General features: G+C 39.5%; 1 protein-coding gene across 2 annotated transcripts in view; it reads right to left on the bottom strand.

The window, feature by feature from the left end:
* The window catches only part of LOC129822822 (cadherin-12-like), a 232722-nt gene that overhangs the window by 10710 nt on the left and 196963 nt on the right, over positions 1-25049 (bottom strand). The window contains exons 8-12 of one of the 2 annotated variants that reach the window (XM_055881255.1): positions 21538-21674; positions 10756-10877; positions 9418-9453; positions 4343-4460; positions 2400-2651 (exon numbers count right to left, since the gene is read on the bottom strand). In XM_055881255.1, coding sequence (XP_055737230.1) covers positions 2400-2651; positions 4343-4460; positions 9418-9453; positions 10756-10877; positions 21538-21674 — 665 coding nt within the window. The remainder of the gene's footprint in view (positions 1-2399; positions 2652-4342; positions 4461-9417; positions 9454-10755; positions 10878-21537; positions 21675-25049) is intronic. The other variant, XM_055881256.1, reaches the window with a different exon arrangement.

The raw sequence follows: 25049 nt of genomic DNA, 5'->3' as shown, positions 1-25049 counted from the left end.
TGCCGCTGCCCGATAGATAAGCTCTCACTGGCCATTTAGTTCACATCTGCTCGCAAGTTCATTGTGATCAATAGAACACAGACTTGCCGAGGTGACCATTGGGTGCGGAATGAAGTGTCACTTCCAGTGTCTCATTCATGGGGCTAGGTGTTAAGGTTAGCCTACATGAGTGATGATATCCCTTAGTCTACGAACCGCGGAAATCTAATTAACATAATACAAATATATCCACAAGTCTGTTTTATGCTAGAGATTTCATGGGCTGCATCTCAATCCAACACATACACCGATATAGCCCCTCCCTTTTTTTGGGGGGGGACTATCTGTTGTTCCATGTAGTGAATCTGTTATTTAATGCGTTTCTGTTGGCTAATAGCAGAAATGCAAAATTCAAATTTCATCAAATTTATATTTTTAAATATATTATTTTATGCCTTATGGGGTCTTAAAATTAAAATAGCAAAATTATCCTTGGTATTACCATATTAAAACTTCGTAATAAATTTTCTTCAGTCTAGGGTTTATTTTTCTCCATTTCCGCCTGACTCCCAAAGTAAACTGCCTGTTGCTCAGGCCTGAAGCCAAGAAATGCATATAATTGGTACCATTGGAAAGAACACACACAGAAGTTTGTAGAAATATTAAAATAATGTAGGAGACTATAAGACAATAGATATGGTAGGTGAAAATCCAAAAGAAAAACCAACCTGAATAATTTTTTTGAGAGCCCATGCTCTTCCAATGGAACGTATGGGGGAACATTTTTTTATTTATTTTATTTTATTATTATTTATTTATTTTTATTTAAAAAAAAATCTTTGTTCAAGGTTTCAGGCTTGTTTCTTCCAAAATGAGGAAGAATAATGAGTTTTGATACAGGGACACCGAATTGGAATTTCGTGTATGCGACCGCTAAGAGGACATGCACCTGCTAAAATAATTTTCCTAATGAACATACTTCTTTCAGTATGAAATTGTATAGTTTAATTAAATTTTAGGGTATCTGAGGATTAAAGAAAAATGTATTTTGACTTGTTTTAACAAAATTTAGCGGTAGCTTTTTGGATTCCTTTCTCTGCATGTTGAATGAGTGGGTTACTCAAATCAATGGCGCCAACTAAAACAGACTTTTTGGAATATAAAGAAGGATTTTATCTAACAAAACGACACTACATGCTGTAACTTGGACCCTTTAAAAAAAATCTTCCTCTGATTTGTTATCCAAAGTAAGTGAATATTTAATCGCTATTTATGAATTTATGAAACCTGTGCCGGTGGAAAAATATTTTGATGTGCTACGCTGTCCTCAAACAATCGCATGGCATGCTTTCGCTGTAAAGTCTACTGTAAGTTGGATAATGAAGTTAGATTAACAAGAATTTAAGCTTTTAACTGATATAAGACACTGGTATGTACCTAAATGTTTAATATCCATAATTTTTATGATTGTTTATTTGAATTGCACTCCCTCCAGTTTCACCGGAGGTTGTCCCGCTAGCAGGACGCCTAGCCTTAAGAAGTGGATCGAACCCTTTTTTTTCAATTTTCAACTAAAATGACATATCCAAATCTAACTGTATGTAGCTCAGGACCTGAACAAGTATATGTATATGCTTGATACCATTTGAAAGGAAACACTTTGAAGTTTGTGGAAATGTGAATTTATGTTGGAGAATAACACACATTAGATCTGGTAAAAGATAATACAAATAAAAAAACATGCGCATTATTATTCTTTTCTCCCGTCATCTTTGAAACGCAAGAGAAAGGCCATAACGTACTATTCCAGGTTAGGCTCAATTTAGATTTTGGCCACTAGATGGCAGCAGTATATGTGCAAAGTTTTAGACTGATTCAATGAACCATTGCATTTCTGTTCAAAATGTTGTATCAAGACTGCTCAAATTTGCTTAATTGGTTTATTAAGATAATTCAATATGTTAGCTTAGAACCCCCCTCCCCTGGCTTAGAAAGAACTTAAACTATACAGAGCTATTGTGAGTTTGTGTCCTGTGTCGCCGTACAGGGACACACGCTGATCTGTTACATAGTCATTACTGATTAGGAGGACGTACCCTAGCTGTAAATGACTCACCCAGTATAATGACAATGCACAGGAGGATGGCTATCAAAGCCCCAGTACTCAGTCATACAATAAAACATTACACAGTCATAACTGAGTAGGACCTACCACAAGGGTAAATTACTCAATACTCACCCAATAGAATGATAATATACTGACTATGGTGGTGGTTAGTCTAGTGGTTATGGCACTGCTTTGTGAGTATGTTAGTGTTTTTGTGAATGTTGGTTGACGCCCAGGGTTGGCCTTAAAGGGATAAACTCCATCACACATTCAATGACTAGAAGGAGTGAATGAGGCATAATAAATGACTCACCCAGAAGAATGACAATGCAGAGGAGTATGGCTATCAGGGCCCCTGTACTCAGCCCCACTGGGAGGAAGATGGCCTCTGCACTGCAGGTGAGGAGCGATCCATCCGACTCGCAGCCACACACACGGATGGTCAGGATGCCCGTACTGCTTTGGACGGGGTAGCCGCTGTCCTGGATCACCACAGGAAGGAAGTAGATCTCCTGGGAACGCCGTCGGAAGTCGCTCCGCAGAGTCACTATCCCCGCTGTGTTATCTGGAACAGAAAGAAACAAATTTAACTACAAATGACTATTCGGGATACACTAGCCTATACAATGAGACAATGATCATGCTTTTACTGAACCTGTGTAGTCCTGTTGGAAATTACATCAGAAATGTTATGAGTTGGTTGTTTTCTGTCCCTTCTCTTGAACAAAGGTGACCTGACGTTACCTCAGCCAGCAAGTCAAAATGTTGAAACTGCCTCCGGGACAACATGGCAGCCTTAGACCCTTATCCACCACAACAGAATGTGCTGGGGAACTTTTGTGTTTTCTATGTGTTCATTCATCTGACATAACTCTAGGAAACTAGAAGGTTAAACAATGATTAAGAATAAAGGAACCATGTGGCCTGCTAAGGAGAGTAAGGTAATCATGTACTAAGAAAGTAAGGTTGCGTTGGGGTGGTGCTGGAGCAGGTGTGAAGTTGGTCAGAGGAATAGACCTGGACAGGGTTTCTCAGGAACAGGGCAATGTGTCAGGTGGGACCAGCCCCAGACCTGACCAGTGTGGCTAGACTGTCTGACCCCTGTCAAGATTGGTTTGTTCCTCTGACAACGCCAGGGACTTTTTCCTGACAGAAGGGTCAAGGTGTCTCAACACACCTTACATGTTATGCACAGATTATGGGTTTGTTCCAAATGGCACCCTTTCATTTTATAGTGCACTACTTGAATAGTGCACTATAAAGGGAACAGGGTTCCATTTTGGAGGCAGAATGTGTTTTTTCTATTTTCTCTTGCTTTGCTAGACTTCGCCTTTGGTGCTTTGAATGCCTTGTCCCTGCGCATCAGATCTCCTCCCTGTATCTGGAGATTGTGTCTGTTGGCACAGTGACGGCAGGGCGGAAAGCTGTGAGGCTCTGTGTCCAAAAGGTAAATCTGGATCAGGGGTTCAGGCCGGGTCGCTCTCCAAGGTTGACAAATGCATTCCTTTCCACAGCTTCATACTGCAATGGGTCATACTCACACCCGTCTTCAAAGGGTGTATTTTGCAATATGCCCATTGGAAAGAGACCTTTCTGAGAATATACTACACTGAACAAAAATATAAATGCAACATGTAAAGTGTAGGTCCCAAGTTTCATGAGCTGAAATAAAAGATCCCTGAAATGTTCTGTAATAAAGCCCTTTTGTGGGGAAAAACTTATTCTGATTGGCTGGGCCTGGCTCCTAAGTGGGTGGACCTATGCCCTCACAGGCCCACCCATGGCTCCACCCCTGCCCAGTCATGTGAAATCAATAGATTTGGGCCTAATGAATGTATTTCAATTGACTGATTTCCTTCTATGAACTGTAACTCATTAACATATTTGAAGTTGTTGCATATATATTTTTGCTAAGTATATATGACAACATATTCTAAATCATATAAAATTGACACAACAGTACTCATGTATGAATATTTTAGATAGTTGACTCCCATTGGTGATGGCTATGGCTGCTGCACAAAATTAATACAAATATCCAGTACTTTTCTTGGGTTATATGATAACACTATCTATCAGGTACTCGTAACGACATATGTCTAAAGGAGACTGATGTGACCTTGTAGCAGGTGTAATGATTCCCTGTATCACCTAGAAATATGTTAGGCGCTATCATCATGCTTCTTCACTATGTGGACTACTTTTTCTTCCTCACTGGCACAGTGTCAGAAACCTGGTCAAGATACTGTAACTCACTTCCAAAGTCTTGGATAGTGAAGTTCTTGTTGTTGATGTCCCTCTCTGATGGTTTGAAGGAGAACTTATGACCACTTTGTGGTAGATCCTGGTCCTTTGCACTGAATATTTGAATGACCTGAGAGAGAAAAACATTTGAATACTGTAAGAGAATCATCAAAGGATTGCATGGCTGTTGAGATCGTTATTTTAGTATCGTCTAGACACAATAAACTCAAGTTCCTTTAAGTTCCATGACTCATAAAAAACTACATCAAGAAATTGTTGTATTTGTACATATTTTTTGGGCTAGCAACAAGATTATAGATGCAGTGCAGTAAATATAGATTAGATTGCATATTTCAGTGTCAAAAAGGGGCTCAGGGAAAATAAATGATTAAAAAATATATATTTGTAGTTATTTTCATTAAAAAAATGTGTGATTTATTAGACATAAAGCCATGATTTATAAATAAAATTATAAAGACCTGCCACGTGCAGCATTTTATCAGTACCCTCAGAGTGAACATACCGTACTTTCCTAAATCTATGCACCAATAAAACCTAGATCTATTATCATTGTGAATTGGGAAAAATCTGGGCACGAAGTGATCTATACATGCGGGTGAACTGAACAGGGACATATCTGTAAGAGAAAATTAATTAACACTCTTTCTAAACATCAATCAGTGCACAGGGTTATGATCTCAATGGGAGGTTGTTTATCCTCGCCTCCTCTCTTCGGCTCCTCACCTACTCTCCTCGCTTCCTCTCCTCGCATCGCAACTCTCCTCTCTGTGCATGGGGCTTCAGTTTGGGAGGCTGCCCACTGCCTCACTAAACTCTACCCTCTTTATCTCAGAAAGCATTCAAGTGTGTTTATGACAATGGTTTTTCTCTGCTTAATCTATTTTGCTGAGAATGTTGAAACAGGGTGTTTGTCCCGTAGCCTTCCTCCCTGCTTTCACCTGGAAATGTATCTCTCTTGGTTTTCTCACTTGAATACATCCCTGGTTATAGATGACTGTTCAGGGGAGGTTGCAGCTGCACAGTGTGATCTGCTTCAGAATACCTGTACTGTACTATAAGTGCTTTGTCTGTATTTTGGAAGGCAATGTGAGTGCAACTAACCATCAAGGGGGACTTGTGATGGCTCTTACAAAAGAAGACCTTCAATTCTTTATCGCCGACCAGCTATGAGTAAAAACCTGGCGTAATCTTGCTGTGAAAAGTACTAGTATGGAAATGTGATGATATTTAGATGAAACCAGGACTACCAAAGTATGGAACATGATTGTTGCTTCTACATTGATAATGTACGATCATAAAATTACTGGTCCCCTCCCCCATGTCAAACACTTGGATTCAGGAGGTAGAATGGAGGCGGGATTATTAAAGGCTTTTTGTGACATCATAAAAGTCTACATTTAATACACCAATGGAAGTATAATTCTCTACCTAATTTAAATATGTACAGCTTTGTAACCAACATCGCAGAAGATGTTATCACAGAGGGACATTTATACAGTTGAAGTCAGAAGTTAACATACACCTTATCCAAATACATTTAAACTCAGTTTTTCACAATTCCTGACATTTAATCCTAGTAAAAATTCCCTGTCTTAGGTCAGTTAGGATCACCACGTTATTTTAAGAATGTGAAATGTCAGAATAATAGTAGAGAGAATGATTTATTTCAGCTTTTATTTCTTTCATCACATTCCCAGTGGGTCAGAAGTTTACATACACTCAATTAGTATTAGGTAGCATTTCCTTTATTGTTTAACTTGGGTCAAAAGTTTTGGGTAGCCTTTCACAAACTTCCCACAAGTTGGGTGAATTTTGGCCCATTCGTCCTGACTGAGCTGGTGTAACCGAGTCAGGTTTGTAGGCCTCCTTGCTCGCACATGATTTTTCAGTTCTGCCCACAAATGTTCTTTAGGATTGAGGTCATGGCTTTGTGATGGCCACTCTAATACCTTGATTTTGTGGTCCTTAAGCCATTTTGCCACAACTTTGGATGTATGCTTGGGGTCATTGTCCATTTGGAAGACCCATTTACGATCAAGCTTTAACTTCCCGAATGATGTCTTGAGATGTTGCTTCAATATATCCACATCATTTTCCATTCTCATGATGCCATCTATTTTGTGAAGTGCACCAGTCCCTCCTGCAGCAAAGCACCCCCACAAGAGGATGCTGCCACCCCCATGCTTCACGGTCGGGATGGTGTTCTTCGACTTGCAAGCCTCCCCCTTTTCCTGCAAACATTATGATAGTCATTATGGCCAAACAGTTCTATTTTTGTTTCATCAGACCAGAGGACATTTCTCCAAAAAGTATGATCTTTGTACCCATGTGCAGTTGCAAACCGTAGTCTGGCTTTTTTATGGCAGTTGTGGAGCAGTGGCTTCTTCCTTGCTGAGCGGCCTTTCAGGTTATGTCGATATAGGACTCGTTTTACTGTGGATATACTGTAGATACTTTTGGACCTGTTTCCTCCATCATCTTCACAAGGTCCTTTGCTGTTGTTCTGGAATTGATTTGCACTTTCGCACCGACGTACGTTCATCTCTAGGAGACAAAATGCTGCTCCTTCCTGAGCGGTATGACGGTTGCGTGGTTCCATGGTGTTAATACTTGCATACTATTGTTTGTACAGATGAACGTGGTACCTTCAGGCGTTTGGAAATTGCTCCCAAGGATAAACCAGACTTATGGCGGTCTACATTTTTTTTTCAGAGTTCTTGGCAGATTTCTTTTGATTTTCCCTTGATGTCAAGCAAAGAGGCACTGCGTTTGAAGGTAGGACTTGAAATACATCCACAGATACACCTCCAAATGACTCAAATGATGTCAATTAGCCTATCAGAAGCTTCTAAAGCCATGACATGATTTTCGGGAATTTTCCAAGCTGTTTAAAGGCACAGTCAACTTAGTGTATGTAAACTTCTGACCCGCTGGAATTGTGATACAGTGAATTATAAGTGAAATAATCTGTCTAAACAATTGTTGGAAAAATTACCTGTGTCATGCACAAAGTAGATGTCCTAACCGACTTGCCAAAACTATAGTTTGTTAACCTCACTAGGGTATGTGGGACAGTAGCGTCCCACCTCGTCAACAGCCAGTGAAACTGCAGGGTGCCAAATTCAAAACAGAAATCCCATCATATAAATACCTCAAACATACAAGTATTTTACACAATTTTAAAGATACTCTTGTTGTAGATCCAGCCAGTGTCCGATTTCAAAAGGTTTTACGATGAAAGCACACCAAACGATTATGTTAGGTTAGAGCCAAGTCACATAAAAAGACAGCCATTTTTCCAGCCAAAGAGAGGAGTAACAAAAAGCAGAAATAGAGATAGAATTAATCACTAACCTTTGATGATCTTTATCAGATGACACTCATAGGACTTCATGTTACACAATACATGTATGTTTTGTTCGGTAAAGTTCATATGTATGTCCAAAAATCTGAGTTTAAATGGGACGCTACTGTCTCACTTGGCAAAAAGCCAGAGAAAATGCAGAGCGCCAAATTCAAATTAATGCTCTAAAAATTACTATAAAAATTTAACTTTCATTAAATCACACATGAAAGATACCAAATTAAAGCTACACTGGTTGTGAATCCAGCCAACATGTCAGAATTCAAATAGGCTTTTCGGCGAAAGCAAACGATGCTATTATCTGAGGATAGCACCATTGTAAACAAAGAGAGAGAAGCATATTTCAACCCTGCAGGCGCGACACAAAACGCAGAAATAACCTCATAATTCATGCCGTCCTTTTATTCGATTAATTCCGTCGATATATATCCCAAATTTCCATTTATTTGGCGCGTTTGATCCAGAAAAAAAACAGTTCCAACTTGTGAAACGTGACTACAAAATATCTCAAAGGTTACCTGTAAACTTTGCCCAAAAATTTCAAACTACTTTTGTAATACAACTTTAGGTATTTTTTAACGTAAATAATCAATAAAATTGAAGACGGGATGATCTGTGTTCAATACAAGATTAAAACCAACTGTAGCTAGCTTTCTGGTCACGCGCTTCTAACAAACAGAACACTTTGTGTGACCCTCCTTCAAGATGGCCGTACTTCTTCATTACACAAAGGAATAAACTCAACCAATTTCTAAAGACTGTTGACATCCAGTGGAAGCGGTAGGAACTGCAAGAAGGTCCCTTAGAAATCTGATTTCCCAATGAAATCTCACTGAAAAGAGAGTGACCTCAAAAAAATATATATCGAAATCTACTAATAACATGCATAACTTATCTTCTGGGGATGAGTAGCTGGCAGTTTAATTTGGGCACTCTTTTCATCCGAATGCCGCCCACTACCCAAGAGAAGTTAACAAGAAATTTGTGGAGTGGTGGAAAACTACGTTTTAATGACTCCAACCTTAGTGTATGTAAACTTCCGACTTCAACTGTATATGTAGCTAGCTAGTCTACTGGTGCCAAAATATGACTGCAGCGTGTCAGCAAATATAATTTAGGTTTCCCCTATTTATGTAAGGCAAAGAAACGTAGTTTTCTGCTTTTATCTGTGTCTGGTGTAAGCTAGAATCTGGCTAACAAGGTCTTCAGCCAGCAAGAAACAAAAGTGGGTTGCCCAAAACTCTGATGTAGACATAATTATATTAAGGGACATGCCTAACTGAAAATGGATACAAACTCTTTGACATCATTGACAGTCTGTATATATTTATTGAAAAGTGCTGCTACCTCACCCTGTGACATTTCAACGGAAGTTGTCTAACCTGAACTAACAATTAGCTTGATATACATTGCTGACAATTCCATTTGGGCTCGCTAGCAAAATTATACAGCTAACATTTTGTCAATATTGATGCTGTTACAATAACCAAACAGTTGAATAAACACATAATTTGTGAAACCGTGATGTATGACAGGATTGGATGTTGCATGCAATTTCAATGTTGTTTGAGTTGCTTTGTGTATCAGCAAATTTGCTTGAGATAATCTCACTGCAACACTGCTCACTGCGTCCATGTTGCTTGACATAAGCGTTATTAAAGAACCGCCAGTCAAAGACCTTTCATCACATAGATTTGCTCACCTCCTGCGACCTCTCTCCTCCGTCATCTCTCGTGTCCTTTAGAAAAAGGTCAAAGTTAATCGAGGAGAGTTGGCGAGGATAGAAAAAGGTCAAAGTTAATCGAGGAGAGTTGGCGAGGAGAGTGAACGTGGATGGAAATGCACTTGCTTGAAATGAGATGGTCCTTCTCCACTCACACATCATTAGGCAAATTACTGTTAGAGGGGTGGATTCCAAAATAAATGTTTAAAGTGAGTTGTGTATGTTTTTCTCCTCTTACAAAACAAAAGTTGATTCGAAGGAGGTGTGGCAGATTTCAAAACTTTTCTGCATTAGGACACTTGTGAGTATCCTCAATGAAAGATGGCTATCAAGGAAGGGAGGACACTCGTTTGTTTGCCTACTAATAAACTGATACAATTCTCGACCACTTAACCACATATCGGTTTCTGGGTGATGGACAGAGGATGGAGGACGGTATTTTGCCCAAATGAGACAACCCCAAGGTGAGCTCCACACTGATTCGGCCTACTACAGTAGCTCCCCGCCCCTTCAATCTGTCTTTTCAGACTTCCTGGTAGTTTGACATGAGAGAAAAAGTATTTTCTATCTGGAAGAAATATTGTGTAATGTTCTAGTCACTCAAAAGGCTATTTTGCATGATTGTTAAGGACTTTTAAAAATAACGGTTCATTGATCAAGGCATGGGTAAGGATAAGCAACGCTTCTTCAGTGTGTGATGGGATAGTCTTTCTAGCTATTTGTTAAACCGCCAAAGGAGCTCTGTCGGCACATGCATGGAGATGTTTGCTAATAGGCTAATTTGTAGGCACAAGTGGTTTATAATGCATACAGGCAGAGACTCCGCTGCATCCAAATATTTAATCTGGAATGTACACTTGGTTGCTGATGTGGAAAGCACACCATGCCCCCTACATTAGCTAAAATAAGTTTTAGCAATATGCAAAACGTTGATACAATGATACCTGTGCTATGCATGGTAATATACCTTTGTTTTATATGATTTATGTGGTTTTAAATCATAATTTAAAGGCATATTATACACAGCTGAAAATTATATTTTAATGGTTCTATTTTTACTGGTTCATATCCCTATGGTCCTTGGTCAAAAGCAGTGCATTTGGTACGTAGCCTCTCTGTGTGGGCGCTCATACTATTACTGTGAATCAGTCATCCTTCCCTTCACTATTAGCATTTTATTCATGGTTGTTGTTTTCAAAATTCCCAACTGACCTTTTTATCAATACGGCACCTTTAATGAGACAGTGCCTCTGAGCATACATCAAGGTGACACACGCAGACACGCACGCCCACACGCTCAGACACACGTTCACTTACCTGGCCTACTTTGGCATTTTCACACACAAAGCTCTCGTAAGGGATGGCTAGTTCAGGGGGAAACTCATTGACATCCAGTACATGAACGGTGACAGCCACTCTACTGGTCAGCACTGGGCTATCTGAAGAGTCAAAATCACACAATAAACAACAATGAACAGTTATAAACGTTTCTAATGAGTTTCATTGTGCTTGCCTGTGGGTTAGTACATTAATGAAGAGACAAAACTGTGTAAGAGACAATTCCCCATTGATTTTACAATCCTGACATCATGTGGTTGTAATATGCACTGCAGTCTTAGAATTGGCAAATGGTAAAATGATGACTACACACGGCCACCCGGGTGCATCCGCCCACATGTTGATTCTGTCCATCCACAACCGGATCATGACATGCAGGTTAAAATATCAAAACCCCAAGGCTTAAAAATAACTGATATTGGAAAAAGAAAGAGGGAATGTTGGAACAAAACAAAGAACTTTACAGTTAACGAAAATGTACGCTTAATCCAGTATAATCTAATGTATGGAATGCGTTATACAATTTATTAAACAATTCACAAATGTTACAGCATAATTCTAGAGTCATGTCTTAAGTGTAAAACTAAATATGACTCAATAAACCATGCATTCTGGGAATGCTATGAAGCCCAAAAATTATGGGAGGAGTTAGAAAATTGGGTGTTAGAAGTATTACAATGTAAATTCAATTTTAATCATCTGTCTGCATATTTCACAACATGTCATATGAGGGTGCAGTGATACTTTTTATTTAACTAGGCAAATCAGTTCAGAACAAATTCTTATTTTCAATGGCGGCCTAGGAACTGTGGGTTAACTGCCTTGTTCAGGGGCAGAACGACAGATTTTTAGGCTACCTGCTGCCCATCTAACCGATGGGTTGGACGATACTCTTCTCTTTAATTATCTTGAAAAAACGTATACTTAACTTAATCAATCAATCCTCCATCATTAAGACAATGGAAAAATCATATACTTCATCATCTAAATATTGGGTGACGGAGAGGAACAAAATGGTGCAATTTGAGGACATGTGGGGAAGAGTAGTGCAGGCAGTGGATATAGGGGTGAGAACAGGTATATCTGAGCAGGTGTTTGTATGTATCTGTATGTTGTCAATTGGGGGCATATCTACATGACCAACAGTATTCGGTCAGCTGCTCGTCGAACATCTCATTCCAAAATCACGGGCATTAATATCGAGCTGGTCCCCCTTTGCTGCTATAACAGCCTTCCCACTCGTCTGGGAAGGCTTTCCAATAGATGTTGGAACATTGCTGCGGGGACATGCATCATTCAGACACAAGAGCGTTAGTGAGGTCGGGCACTGATGTTGGGCGATTAGGCCTGGCTCGTGGTCGGCGTTCCAATTCATCCCAAACGTGTTTGATGGAGTTGAGGTCAGGGCTCTGTGCATGCCAGTCAAGTTCTTCCACATCGATCTTGACAAACCATTTCTGTATGGACCTCACTTTGTGCATGGGGGCATTGTCATGCTGAAACAGGGGAGGGGGCTTCCCCAAACAGTTGCCACAAAGTTGGAAGCACTGAATCGTTTAGAATGTCATTGTATGCTGTAGCATTAAGATTTCCCTTCACTGTAACTAAGGGGCCTAGCCCGAACCATGAAAAACAGCCCCAGACCATTATTCCTCCTGCACCAAACTTTACAGTTGCCACTATGCATTGGGGCAGGTAGAGTGCTCCTGCCATCCGCCACACCCAGATTTGTCCGTCGGACTGCCAGATGGTGAAGCGTCATTCATCACTCCAGGCATCACGTTTCCACTGTTCCAGAGTCCAATGGTAGTGAGCTTTACACCACTCAAGCCGGTGCTTGGCATTGCTCATGGTGATCTTAGGCTTGTGTGCGACTGCTCAGCCACAGAAACCCATTTCATGAATCTCCCAACAAAACAGTTATTGTGCCGACCTTGCTTCTAGTAGCAGTTTGGAACACTGTGCGCTTCAGCGCTCGGCGGTCCCGTTCTGTGAGCTTTTGTGGCCGACCCACTTCGCAGCGGAGCCATTGTTGCTCCTAGAAGTTTCCACTTCACAATAACAGCACTTACAGTTTACCGGGGCAGTTCTAGCAGCATGTATGTGTAAATTTAATGTGCAGCGCTGGCGCACACACAACGTGATCATTGTGGTTTACGTGTAAGTTCTCAGATGCCTGATGGATTCCTTAAAAGTGTCAATGCATTGGAAAATAATATATGAAGACAGTATCTTTTAAAGGGGCAATCAGCAGTTTCTAAATCAAGCCTAGTTGAGCCTAGTTCAACTGCCATACATGAGCCTAGTTCAACTGCCATACACCATCAGAACAACTAATTTACATTTACATTTAAGTCATTTAGCAGACGCTCTTATCCAGAGCAACTTACAAATTGAAAGAGAAATGTAGGCTAATATAGGCTTGTTTTACTCCATTGTTTGTAAACAAAGTCAATGTAAACAAACACCATATAGCCTCAAAACATGGTTAAAACTATTATTTTGATATCATGTAAGGTCAGTCCTTTCATCCATATCACTGTCTATGAATTTGAGAGTGGTTACATTTCTCCAGCCCCATCCCTCAGGTTTTTACTGAACAAGGGTGGGGAAGAATGCTTTGTTATTGTTTCTACTGCTGATTGCCTCTTTACATAAATCTGTTCCTTCAGGGAATCTAAAAACAGAAGACTCTATTCCATGAACAATAGACACAGCATGACTGAAGGTTGATAGCTATACTTGAACTCATTATTTGCGTAAAGATTGTTCAAACGATTCTACCTCTGAATTCTCTTATGCCAGTTTAAACTGCTTTTACCAGAATATGTGCTTTTTATACAACATATCTATACAGCTGGGGCACTGGAGGAAATACATTTTTTCGTAGTGCGAGGCAGACGTGAAGGTAGACTTGATGGTTATGAAGTGGGGGGATAGGCTAAGCTTTGCAGTGGAGGCTTATAGGGATGGGTGCGTTGAGTGGTGGATGGCCCTCCTCCCCTCCTCGGGGGAATCAGAGATGCAGCTAAGGCTCAGCTAGAGACCTGTGTGTGACCTTGATGGAAAAAGCAATCTTCTTCACTGAAGGAAAAATGACACTGAGTACGAGATTTGCTTCTCTCTCTGATCGCACCGACAACACTCATACTCCGCTGGCAGAATTTGTGGACATTTCATCTCTCCGTCTCTGTGATCTTTTTATCTGTCAAGGGTTTTCTCTTGGCCCTCTTTGACCCAGAACATTGAGCAACGGAACCATCAAAATAGAATGAACAAAACATATTTTGAGAATTATGTCTATTAAAGACTATTTCTATGAGAGGTGAATTGCTTCCTTTCAGGAAGCAAGACTTGTAAGGCCTGTTGTATTGTAAACGATATTTACAATCAAATAGAGGTCGCTAAATAATATAAATAAATGGTATTTATATCATTCATGGAACTGCAAGGGAAACCTCATTCTATCCAATTTGGTGAATGGTTCTTTCACTTTAGCACGTGACACAATGGTTTCCCCACTAGATGGTGCAATAGTTTAGTTATTAAAATCAATGTAGTAATTAGAATAATAACTGTATTTGAAAAGCGCTTGTCAATACAAGGAACAAAGTGCTTCACATGATAAAATCATTTAAAAAAAGTCCAAACAAAGAAACATAGACAGAAGGAAAGAGAAGGAAAAAAGATAGCTAATTAAAATCATACATTGAAATCACACATTAATAGCATCTTTAAAAGTGTGTCTACAGTAGGGATTTAAAAAGAGGCACTGAATCTGCAAGCCTGATCTCCTCTGACAGACCATCCAAAGTCTGGGGCCTTAATGGCAAATGCCTAGTCCCCTTTCATTTCAACCTAGACTTTGGAATCGTCAACAGTGCGTCCTGGCTCGACAGTGCGCCCTGCGTCCTGGCTCGTAGGGAGATACAATATCTGAGATATAGGATGGGGCTAAACCAAGCCAAACTTTAAATATTAATCAAAGGTAAAATCTATTCTAAAAGGGACTGGTAATAAGTGTAGATAGGCAAAAATAGGTGTGATATGGTTACATTTCTGGTGCCTGTTATAAGCTTTATCATTTTGAACTAACTGTATACGATGGAGAGATTTCTGACTGAGACATGTACACAAAGAGTTACAGAAATCTAAGCGTGGGAAAATAAAAGCATGTATAACATCAGGATTTTAACCCTTGATCTCTAGATAGTACAACTATCTACCATTCCCTCTTGTATAATAGAAGAGCATTGCTAGGAAATACTTGCAGCAATCCCCACAAAAGAAGTTAGGCTATATTCGCTCTCTCTCTCTCTCTCTCTCGTAAAAAGTTATGCTTTGGTTCATTCAACCAATTCCCTTAAGTTTTTCTGATATCAAATAATGAATTTGACAGATAAATGTGATTTAAAAAAATTTATAATAATTTTCTAATAATAATAAAGCTTCTAAATTGCTTTCAACATCTCATGTGCATTCGCATAGCAGTGGGTGCAATGTATTGGCAGCAGCCTATCTGAAGAGTTGGGGTCGTGACTTTCAGTTTGAGCTCCAACTGTTTTGATCCCTACATTAATTTGTGGGGGGGGGTTTAACTGTTTTGCATGTTATTTTGGCATTAATTTGTTTCACATATCAGTTTGTAATCAATGTAAAGAAATATATAATTGAGAGAATAAAGCCACATACAAACATGGTCTCTTTTTTTTGTTTTCTTGAGTAAGACAGCTCCAAAATGCAGGTGTTTCAGCCTAGCTCAGTGCTTTCTGTGGTGATGTGGCAAGCCAGCAGAAAATACGGAGAATTGCACCGTGATTGGCTCAGTGTTCTGTCACTCATGAGGACACTATGTCACCGTCAAGTCTAAGGGTAGAGCTAAAGAATTCAAGACCCTTGTGTGCTGCCATAAAGTTACATTAGAAGTGCCCAATGAAGAAGGCTCAAGGTCATTGGCCACAGATAAAATTACGTCTAATCACTTTATACTGTATCATCAGTAGCATTGATTGGACTGATCATGCCACTATCATACTGTTGGGTGGCAGGTAGCCTAGTGGTCAGAGTCTTGGACTAGTAACGGAAAGGTTGCAAGATCAAATCCCCAAGCTGGCAAGTTAAAAATCTGTCGTTCTGCCCCTGAACAATGCAGTTAACCCACTGGTCCTAGGCCATCATTGAAAATAAGAATTTGTTCTTAACTGACTTCCCTAGTTATAATTTAAAAAAATCTTAGCTAGCATTCATCATCATGAATAAAGTCAACAATCTACTGGCAAATCCTTTTAAATCATTGTCATAGGAAGAGAAATAATGAAGAGAAATTATACATAAAATTGATGCTCATCAGCCATTGGACAAAAACATTCCACAACAAGTTGGAAATCGCAAATTCAACAATGAGTGGTTTAAAAGGAATCAGTGGCTAACTGCAAGCATTGCAATGCAATAATTAGCCTGCTATTTAATGGAGTGGCTGTGTGGTCACAAGTCTAAGATTAAGGGTTGATGTTCCTAGATTAAAATGATAAACATTTAACATTGGCCATCATGAAGCATGATTTTTGCCGCTCGCAAAACAACTGTTAACTTGGAACTGCAAAATCTGACTTTTGTGAGTTCAAGAAAACTGGGAACTCAGGAAAAATTAGCTCTGAACTTTCATCCAACTCAGAATCGGGAACTCGGTCCTCTTTCTAGAGCTACGACCTGAAGATTACTGACATGATTCAACCTTTTTTTTTGGAGTTCCCAGTTGTCTTGAAAGCACCATAAATCTAGAGAATTCCAGACTTTGATGACAAAGTTTAATGACAAAATTTGCACAACAAGGTGAGTCCCAAAGTGTCTTGTATGCTGCTGCATAAATTATGCAATATGCCAGGGAGATATGTGTACTGTAGCTAAGAAAGTAATACTATGTGTAGGTTGTGTAGTAAGCTGTTAGTAACCCATGTGCCTCACCCTAATCATTTGGTCTATTTTCACCTCTTAATTTCGTCTACTGTTCTGACTTGGTGGTGCACATGTAGCCTATAACCTGTTTTCGAGAAATGTGATCATCAAATATTGTAAGAGCTTTCATTTTCTGCTTATATGCCCCCTTTATTTATCCTACGTTCTGACTTGGTGTACAGGGAGAACAATCTAAGAACGGCCCATGTTCTGAATTCTGTCGCTGTACATTTTAAAAGTGCTGACAAATAGTTATATTGACTACTTTCATCCTAGCTCGCTCATTAATGTCTTAATTGAAATTACTGATTGCCTCTTATCCGCTTGTTGTCCCCTTATGTCATAGTTTGTACATCTCAATGTCAGCCATATAAGCTATGTTAAAAAAAAGCTGAATTAACTGTTTTTCTGCCAGACAAGGCTCCACTGATAGGCAGGTGTAGCAGTGGTAAGGTGTTGGGATTGTTGTTGGGACTCTGCTGTTGTGACAGCTTTATGTAGGCCCTAACAGTTTGTGGGCATGGTTTGTCACCATTATAGTGCAATTAAAACCTCTTAAATGTCCACCTAAAATGACATACCGAAATCTAACTGCCTGTAGCTCAGGACCTGAAGCAAGGATATGCATTTTCTTGATACCATTTGAAAGAAACACTTTGAAGTTTGTGGAAATGTGAAATTAATGTAGGATAATATAACACATTAGATCTGGTAAAAGATAATACAAAGAAAAGTACATGCATTTTTTTTCTTTCTTTTTCCATCATCTTTGAAATGCGAGAGAAAGCGTCCCGCTCAACCGTCCCATTCACCGATCCATTAGACATTAATGTATTGTTTAGTGTTGTGTTGTGTAGTGGCTTTTCTGGCATGCATCCCACATATAATTGTTTTTGCCCCACCAAGATTTGCATGCTAAAATCGCCACTCAGCGTGAGAGTGAATATCCCTCCAGGTAATGTGGTCTGATTTTGAAACATTCGGTTATTTTTCTGATTGTTGTGCACAATAGAAATTAACGGGAAATAATATATCCTTCCATTTTGGAGTCACTTTTATTGTAAATAAGAATATAATTAGTAATGGGGAAATGAAGCTTCCTGAAGCATTGAGCATTTCCAGCCAATTGTGTCGGAAAAAAATTATAATTACTCTAGGATTTGATCAACACAGTGTACACTAGTGGCCACTGCTGGTCCCAGAAATGTAGAACAGACACACTATTATAGATGACGTCGCACATGCCATAGTGTAGCCTTTTTGTCTTCTACCGAAACCAATACCAAACCAATCAAGTGGTTGTTAGTCGAAATTAAGCTTCAGACGTCAGTGCTCACGTGCTTCTGATAAAGCGAAACAAGCATCAGCATACTGCTTTGAAATAAACTGCTTAGCGATTTCAATTTGAGCTCTGGTATCAAATCACGAAATATATTACAGTGCCTTGCAAAAGTATTTATCCTCCTTGGCGTTTTGCTTATTTTGCTGCATTACAACCTGTCATTTAAATTGATTTTTATTTGGATTTCATGTAATTGACATACACAAAATCGTCAAAATTGGTCAAATGAAATGAAAAAAACAAAGTTTAAAAAAATAAAAAATGTAAAAAGCCGGAAAAGTAGGTGCGTGCATATGTATTCACCCCTTTGCTATCGAGCCCCTAAATAAGATCTGCTGCAACCAATTACCTTCAGAAATCACATAATTAGTTAGATTGCATACAGGTGGACTTTATTTAAGTGTTACATGATCTGTCACATGATCTCAGTATATATACACCTGTTCTGAAAGGCCTCAGAGTCTGCAACACCACTATGCAAGGCACATCACCAAGCAAGCGGCACTATGAAGATCCAATGAGCTCTCCAAACAGGTCAGGGACAAAGTTGTGGGTCAGGTCTGGGTTATAAAAACATATCCAAAACTTTGAACATCCCAGGGAGCACCATTAAATCCATTATTAAAAATGGAAAGAATATGGCACCACAACAAACCTGCCAAGAGAGTGCCGCACACCAAAATTCAGGTAAGGAGGGCATTAATCAAAGAGGTAACAAAGAGACCAGAGATACCCCTGAAGGAGCTGCAAAGCTCCACAGTGGAGATTGGTGTATCTGTCCACTTTAAAATGTACACTCCACAGAGCAGGGCTTTATGGAAGACTGGCCAGAAAAAAAGCCATTGCTTAAAGAAAAAAATAAGCAAACACGTTTGGTGTTCGCCAAAAGGCATGTGGGAGACTCTCCAAATATGTGGAAGAAGGTTACTCTGGTCAGATGAGACTACAATTGAGCTTTTGGCCATCAAGGAAAAGGTTATGTCTGGTGCAAACCCAACACCTCTCATCACCCCACGAACACCATCCCAACAGTGAATTATGGTGGTGGCAGCATCATGCTGTGGGAATGTTTTTCAACGGCAAGGACTGGGAAACTGGTCAGAATTGAAGGAATGATGGAATGATGGTGCTAAATACAGGGAAATTCTTGAGGGAAACCTGTTTCAGTCTTCCAGAGATTTGAGACTGAGACGGAGGTTCACCTTCCAACAGGACAATGACCCTAAGCATACTGCTAAAGCAACACTCAAGTGGTTTAAGGGGAAACATGTAAGTGTCTTGGAATGGCCTAGTCAAAGCCTGGACCACAATCCAATTGAGAATCTGTGGTATGACTTAAAGATTGCTCTACACCAGCGGAACCCATACAACTTGAAGGAGCTGGAGCAGTTTTTCCTTGAATAATGGGCAAAAGCCCCAGTGGCTAGATGTGCCAAGCTTATAGAGACATACCCCAAGAGTGGCTTTGGGGGGTGAATAGTTATGCATGCTCAAGTTCTGTTTTTTTTGTCTTATTTATTTTTTGTTTCACAATAAAAACTATTTTGCATCTTAAAAGTGGTAAGCATGTTGTGTAAATCAAATGATACAAACCCACAGAAATTCCAGGTTGTAAGGCAACAAAATAGGAAAAATGCCAAGGGGGTGAATAATTTCGCAAGCCACTGTATGTTTCTGAACAGTTCTACATGAATGTAGAAGCTACCATGATTACAGATAATCATGAACGATTCATGAATAATGATGAGTGAGAAAGTTAGATTGTCATAGATATCTTTATGCTAACCTCCCCTGCTATTGGTAATGGTGAGAGGTTAGCATGTTTTGGGGGCATAATCTTTGTGCATCTCACTTACTTGGGACTTTTTGCACCCATTACTGAAATAGTTGCTCCAGTTTAGATGTTTAAGGTAGTCCCATATCTTCCCAACCCTGGCAGTGATTCTGTATGCAGGTTATGGTTAGTAAAAATTCTAAACATTAGATTTCCCCACTCTGGCTGGATTTCAATAGGAAGTACACATCATGTGACTTGCAGGTCTGAAACTTGAGTTTAATTCCCCTGTGTTAGGGTTGAACTTGACCCTCAAAATAAGGACTTATTAAATGTGTTGTACTGTATAATTACATTTTAATGACAGTATATTCACCTAGGATCTGACTTGGGATTAGACAACAGCAAGAAATTGAAATGAATGAAACAACCATATCTTTGTCACTAGCAAACCCAGTCACGGGTGGTACTGGTAACTCTAAAATATATAAATAAGGCTTAAAACCCAACACAGGGCTATTCAATTCCGGTCCTGGAGGGCCAAAACATTTCTGCTTTTGGATTTTTATATGGTTCTTCAGAAACCCTAAAATGGTTCCCCTATGGCGTTGATCTCAAGAACCATATTAGGTTACAACTTGCACCTTTATTGTGTTGAGCCAAATTAAAAGTTTTAGCTTCACTGTCCAAATAAATACGTAGGGTAGTGTAATAATGTGTTATGAGTATTAGCATGGTTGGCCCCCCAACACAATTTTAATCCACAATGTGTGAATATAACAAAAGAGACAGACAGACGAACATCTAAAACATCTAAAAACATTACAATCACTGATTCACATGATGAGTATGACGGCCTGAGCCCCTTATCCCTCCAACCCTCCAGCTCTCTATCCCTCCCCCCTTCCATTCCTCCACTCACTCCAGAAACAGGAATTAGCATTTCACCCCCACCCAACACGACCTTGAGGGGAAGTGACTAATTCTAGTTTCCAAGGCGATAAAAGCAGCTCAACTTTTAAATGGCCCTTATTTCACAGTCCGTCCTAATGAGAATACAGCGTGAGTAATTTTGATTGAGCACCAGCCTGCCTCCCAGATAATGACTTTGATGGCTCTTAGCAGATTTGATGACTTGATGACGATGGATTTGCTTATTTCTATGGATATTTGTTTCACTTTCCTTCATAAAAAACGATTTATTCTGATAGAATGTCTTGAAATCACAGTGATGTAAATTAACTCTTAAATCAACACTGCAGGGCTCTCCATCATGCATATATTTGACTTTACAGAACCTCTTTTTTTTGTGACGTGACTGAAAACAGACAATTTCTTCCTCATCGTCAATATAAGATGATTCAAACAAGAAAACTCAGATCCTAAAATGCTTTAGTCATGAAAGGAACACCATTACTTGAAGGCAGTGAAAATGTATAGAGGGTAACGAATGAAGAGTCAGGCAGAGAGAGTTTAAGAGACTGTTAAGATGGATACGCCAGAGGAGACAATGTCCTGATGAAATACGCTCCAGAGGAGCCATCATGCTTTACGGTCACCCATAAATGACTCACACAAAATGGGATTGACTTGATTAAATCCAACTTAAATTCGTCACATAGATAACAATAGAGAAAGGCAACAGTGACACCTACAAGAATCACGATCAATCTGTTGTCATCATACTTACTAAGTTTGGTGGCCACAATGGTGATATTGTGCTGGGCGATACTCTCTCTGTCCAGGAGTTCGTTAGTGGAAATCGTTCCCTCCACCGGATCAATGTCAAAGTAGCTGTCCAGGTCACTTTTCCAGTCAATGGAATACCTAATAAAAAGTTTGGTGAATTAGGTAATTTCCCACATGTACAAGAGGGTAGCAAAGACTGGATTTCCCTATGGGCAAATATATAGAATGTGTTGTAATACAGTGGCTTGCGAAAGTATTCACCCCCTTGGCATTTTTCCTATTTTGTTGCATTACAACCTGGAATTAAAATAGATTTTTGGGGGGTTTGTATCATTTGATTTACACAACATGCCTACCACTTTGAAGATGCAAATTTGTTTTGTGAAACAAATGAGAAATAATACAAAAAACAGAACTTGAGCATGCATAACTATCCCCCCCCCCCCCCAAAGTCAATACTTTGTAGAGCCACCTTTTGCAGAGATTACAGCTGCAAGTCTCTTGGAGTATGTCTCTATAAGCTTGGCACATCTAGCCACTGGGGTTTTTGCCCATTCTTCAAGACAAAACTGCTCCAGCTCCTTCAAGTTGGATGGGTTCCGCTGGTGTAGAGCAATCTTTAAGTCATACCACAGATTCTCAATTTGATTGAGGTTTGGGTTTTGACTAGGCCATTCCAAGACATTTAAACGTTTCCCCTTAAACCCCTCGAGTGTTACTTTAGCAGTATGCTTAGGGTCATTGTCCTGCTGGAAGGTGAAACTCCATCCCAGTCTCAAATTTCTGGAAGACTGAAACAGGTTTCCCGCAAGAATTTCCCTGTATTTAGCACCAGCCATCATTCCTTCAATTCTGACCAGTTTCCCAGTCCCTGCCGATGAAAAACATCACCACAGCATGATGCTGCCACCACCATGCTTCACTGTGGGGGTGGTATTCTCGGGGTGATGAAAGGTTTTGTGTTTATGCCATTTTCCTTGATGGCCAAAACGCTAAATTTTAGTCTCATCTGACCAGAGTACCTTCTTCCATATGTTGGGGAGTCTCCCACATGCCTTTTGGCGAACACCAAACATGTTTGCTTATTTTTCTGGCCACTCTTTCGTAAAGCCCAGCTCTGTGGAGTGTACGGCTTAAAGTGGTCCTATGAACAGATGCTCCAATCTCCAAAGCTTTGCAGCTCCTTTGGGGTTATCTTTGGTCTCTTTGTTGCCTCTGATTAATGCCCTCCTTGCCTGGTCCGTGAGTTTTGCTGGGCAGACCTCTCTTGGCAGGTTTATTGTGGTGCCATATTCTTTCAATTTTTAAATAATGGATTTAAATGGTGCTCCGTGGGATGTTCAAAGTTTCTGATATTTTTATTTAACCTAACCCTGATCTGTACCTCTCCACAACTTTGTCCCTGACCTGTTTGGAGAGCTCCTTGGTCTTCATGGTGCCGCTTGCTTGGTGGTGCACCTTGCTTAATGGTGTTGAGAACTCTGGGGCCTTTCAGAAAAGGTGTATACATTCTGAGATCATGTGCCATCTTAGATCGCACACAGGTGGACTTTATTTAACCAATTATTTGACTTCTGAAGGTAATTGGTTGCACCAAATCTTATTAAGGAGGCTTCATTGCAAGGGTGTGAATACATTTGCACGCACCGCTTTTCAATTTTTTTCTTTTTTAGAATTTTTTTAAACAAGTAATTTTTACAATTTTACTTCACCAATTTGGACTATTTTGTGTATGTCCATTACATGAAATCCAAATAAAAATCAATTTAAATTACAGGTTGTGATGCAACAAAATAGGAAAACGCCAAGGGGGTGAATACTTTTGCAAGGCACTGTATAGTGACCCAGGGTCTGCGTCCCAAATGGCAACCTATTCCCTATGCAATGCACTACTTTTGACCAGAGCCATATGGGCCCTGGTCAAAAGTATTGCACTTTTTAAGTACTAGTGTGCCATTTGGGACGCAGTTAATAATTATTTATTACTCATACACTAAGTGCATTTCTACAAAATGGGCTGTGGTAAGCAGCATATATCCCAATCGAGTAATAGGGGCACAGATATCTTGGTTTATGCTGACAAAATTATTTTCTAGAGGAACACAAATGCACTCAAGACAAGCAGCCTTTAAAAGAAACATTGCTCTAGAAACGTTCTTTGAATGCGGTTTAAGGGCAACTGAAAGCAGTGACATCGTTAAGACACACAACATTATAAGATGGATGCAAGCTGCATGTTCATTAAATGTTGGTCATATATTTTACTTTTCCTATGCTGGTAGCACAGCTCTGCAACAGCTTATAATAAGGCATTTCTGTCTGAATATTCATGATATCTGGTGTGTAGACCCTGAGATTCTGATCACTGAGGAACAGTTCAATGGTTAAAGCCCTGTCTCTCATATTTATGAGCGAGACACAATAACATGTTTAAGAGTCAACCATTAAAGAGACAGTGTAAAGTTCTAACCATATTCTTGGGGTTTTCTATTCAAATTCCCAGTTACTTTAGTGCTCTCTTTAACCTTATTTAGTTGAAGGCCTTGAAGTAGACCTGATTTAGTAAGGACCGTTCAGTGTTACTTTCTTTGATGAATATTATACTACAACTCTGATTACAGGTTCAAATGTGTGAATGCTTATAAATCCATACATTGGGAATTACCCATATTTTTATGGTTTAATCTCAACCTGTCTCATCACTTTAGCTTTCTATTTATAAATGACCTCCCTTTTTGAAATGCTAGTTTTAAAATATCCTTTGTAATGGTTAGTATGAAAATATGCCATCCCTTCAAACTGAATTCTTATCATGAACCCACAAGACAAATCACCAGTCTTGTATTTTATATTAATATTTAAGTTTACAAGAAAAAATACCATCATGCTCTTGTCATGACATGGCCCTTTATGGGTGTAGACCATGCGTAATGATTGACTGCTATTGATATAAGATCTTCAGATCTTTAAGAGTGAATTCGGGAGATAGCCGCTCTATATAAACTAAGGATTCCGTGGTGGCCCAGGTTATTAATGGTTTAATTGTAGCATGGTTTAATTCAATCACGTAATCTATAAAATGTTAGGTAATCGACTTGAAAATAGCATGTCATCTCATTTAACCATAGTAGATACACGACACTCGTCTCATTTTAAAACACATATGCAAATATGAATCAATAAAAAATACATCAACAGCTGTGCAACATCAATATACTTTATTGTGAATACCTAACATACGTTTGTAGTCAGTCAATGTAATATCTGATTGAACAAGAGAAGCAAAACAAAACTGAATTCCACTGCCATGAACAGATTGAAATAGAATACAGTGCTTCAGTCCACGTTCTAGCACCATGGACAGCTCAACTCATAGTTTTGCACCATGGGCTTCTCTAGTCCCTTTCCAGGGCTATGGACAGCACTGCATACTTTTCAGAACCATTGACAGCTCTATACTGTTCAGTGCAATGCGCAACTCCACTAATTTCCAGCCCCTTTGACACCACACTG

The sequence above is a fragment of the Salvelinus fontinalis genome, chromosome 25, assembly GCF_029448725.1.
Source record: "Salvelinus fontinalis isolate EN_2023a chromosome 25, ASM2944872v1, whole genome shotgun sequence".
Classification (NCBI taxonomy): Eukaryota; Metazoa; Chordata; class Actinopteri; order Salmoniformes; family Salmonidae; genus Salvelinus; species Salvelinus fontinalis.
The sequence above is the reverse complement of the archived record's forward strand: the minus strand, read 5'-3'. Positions and strand labels throughout refer to the sequence as shown.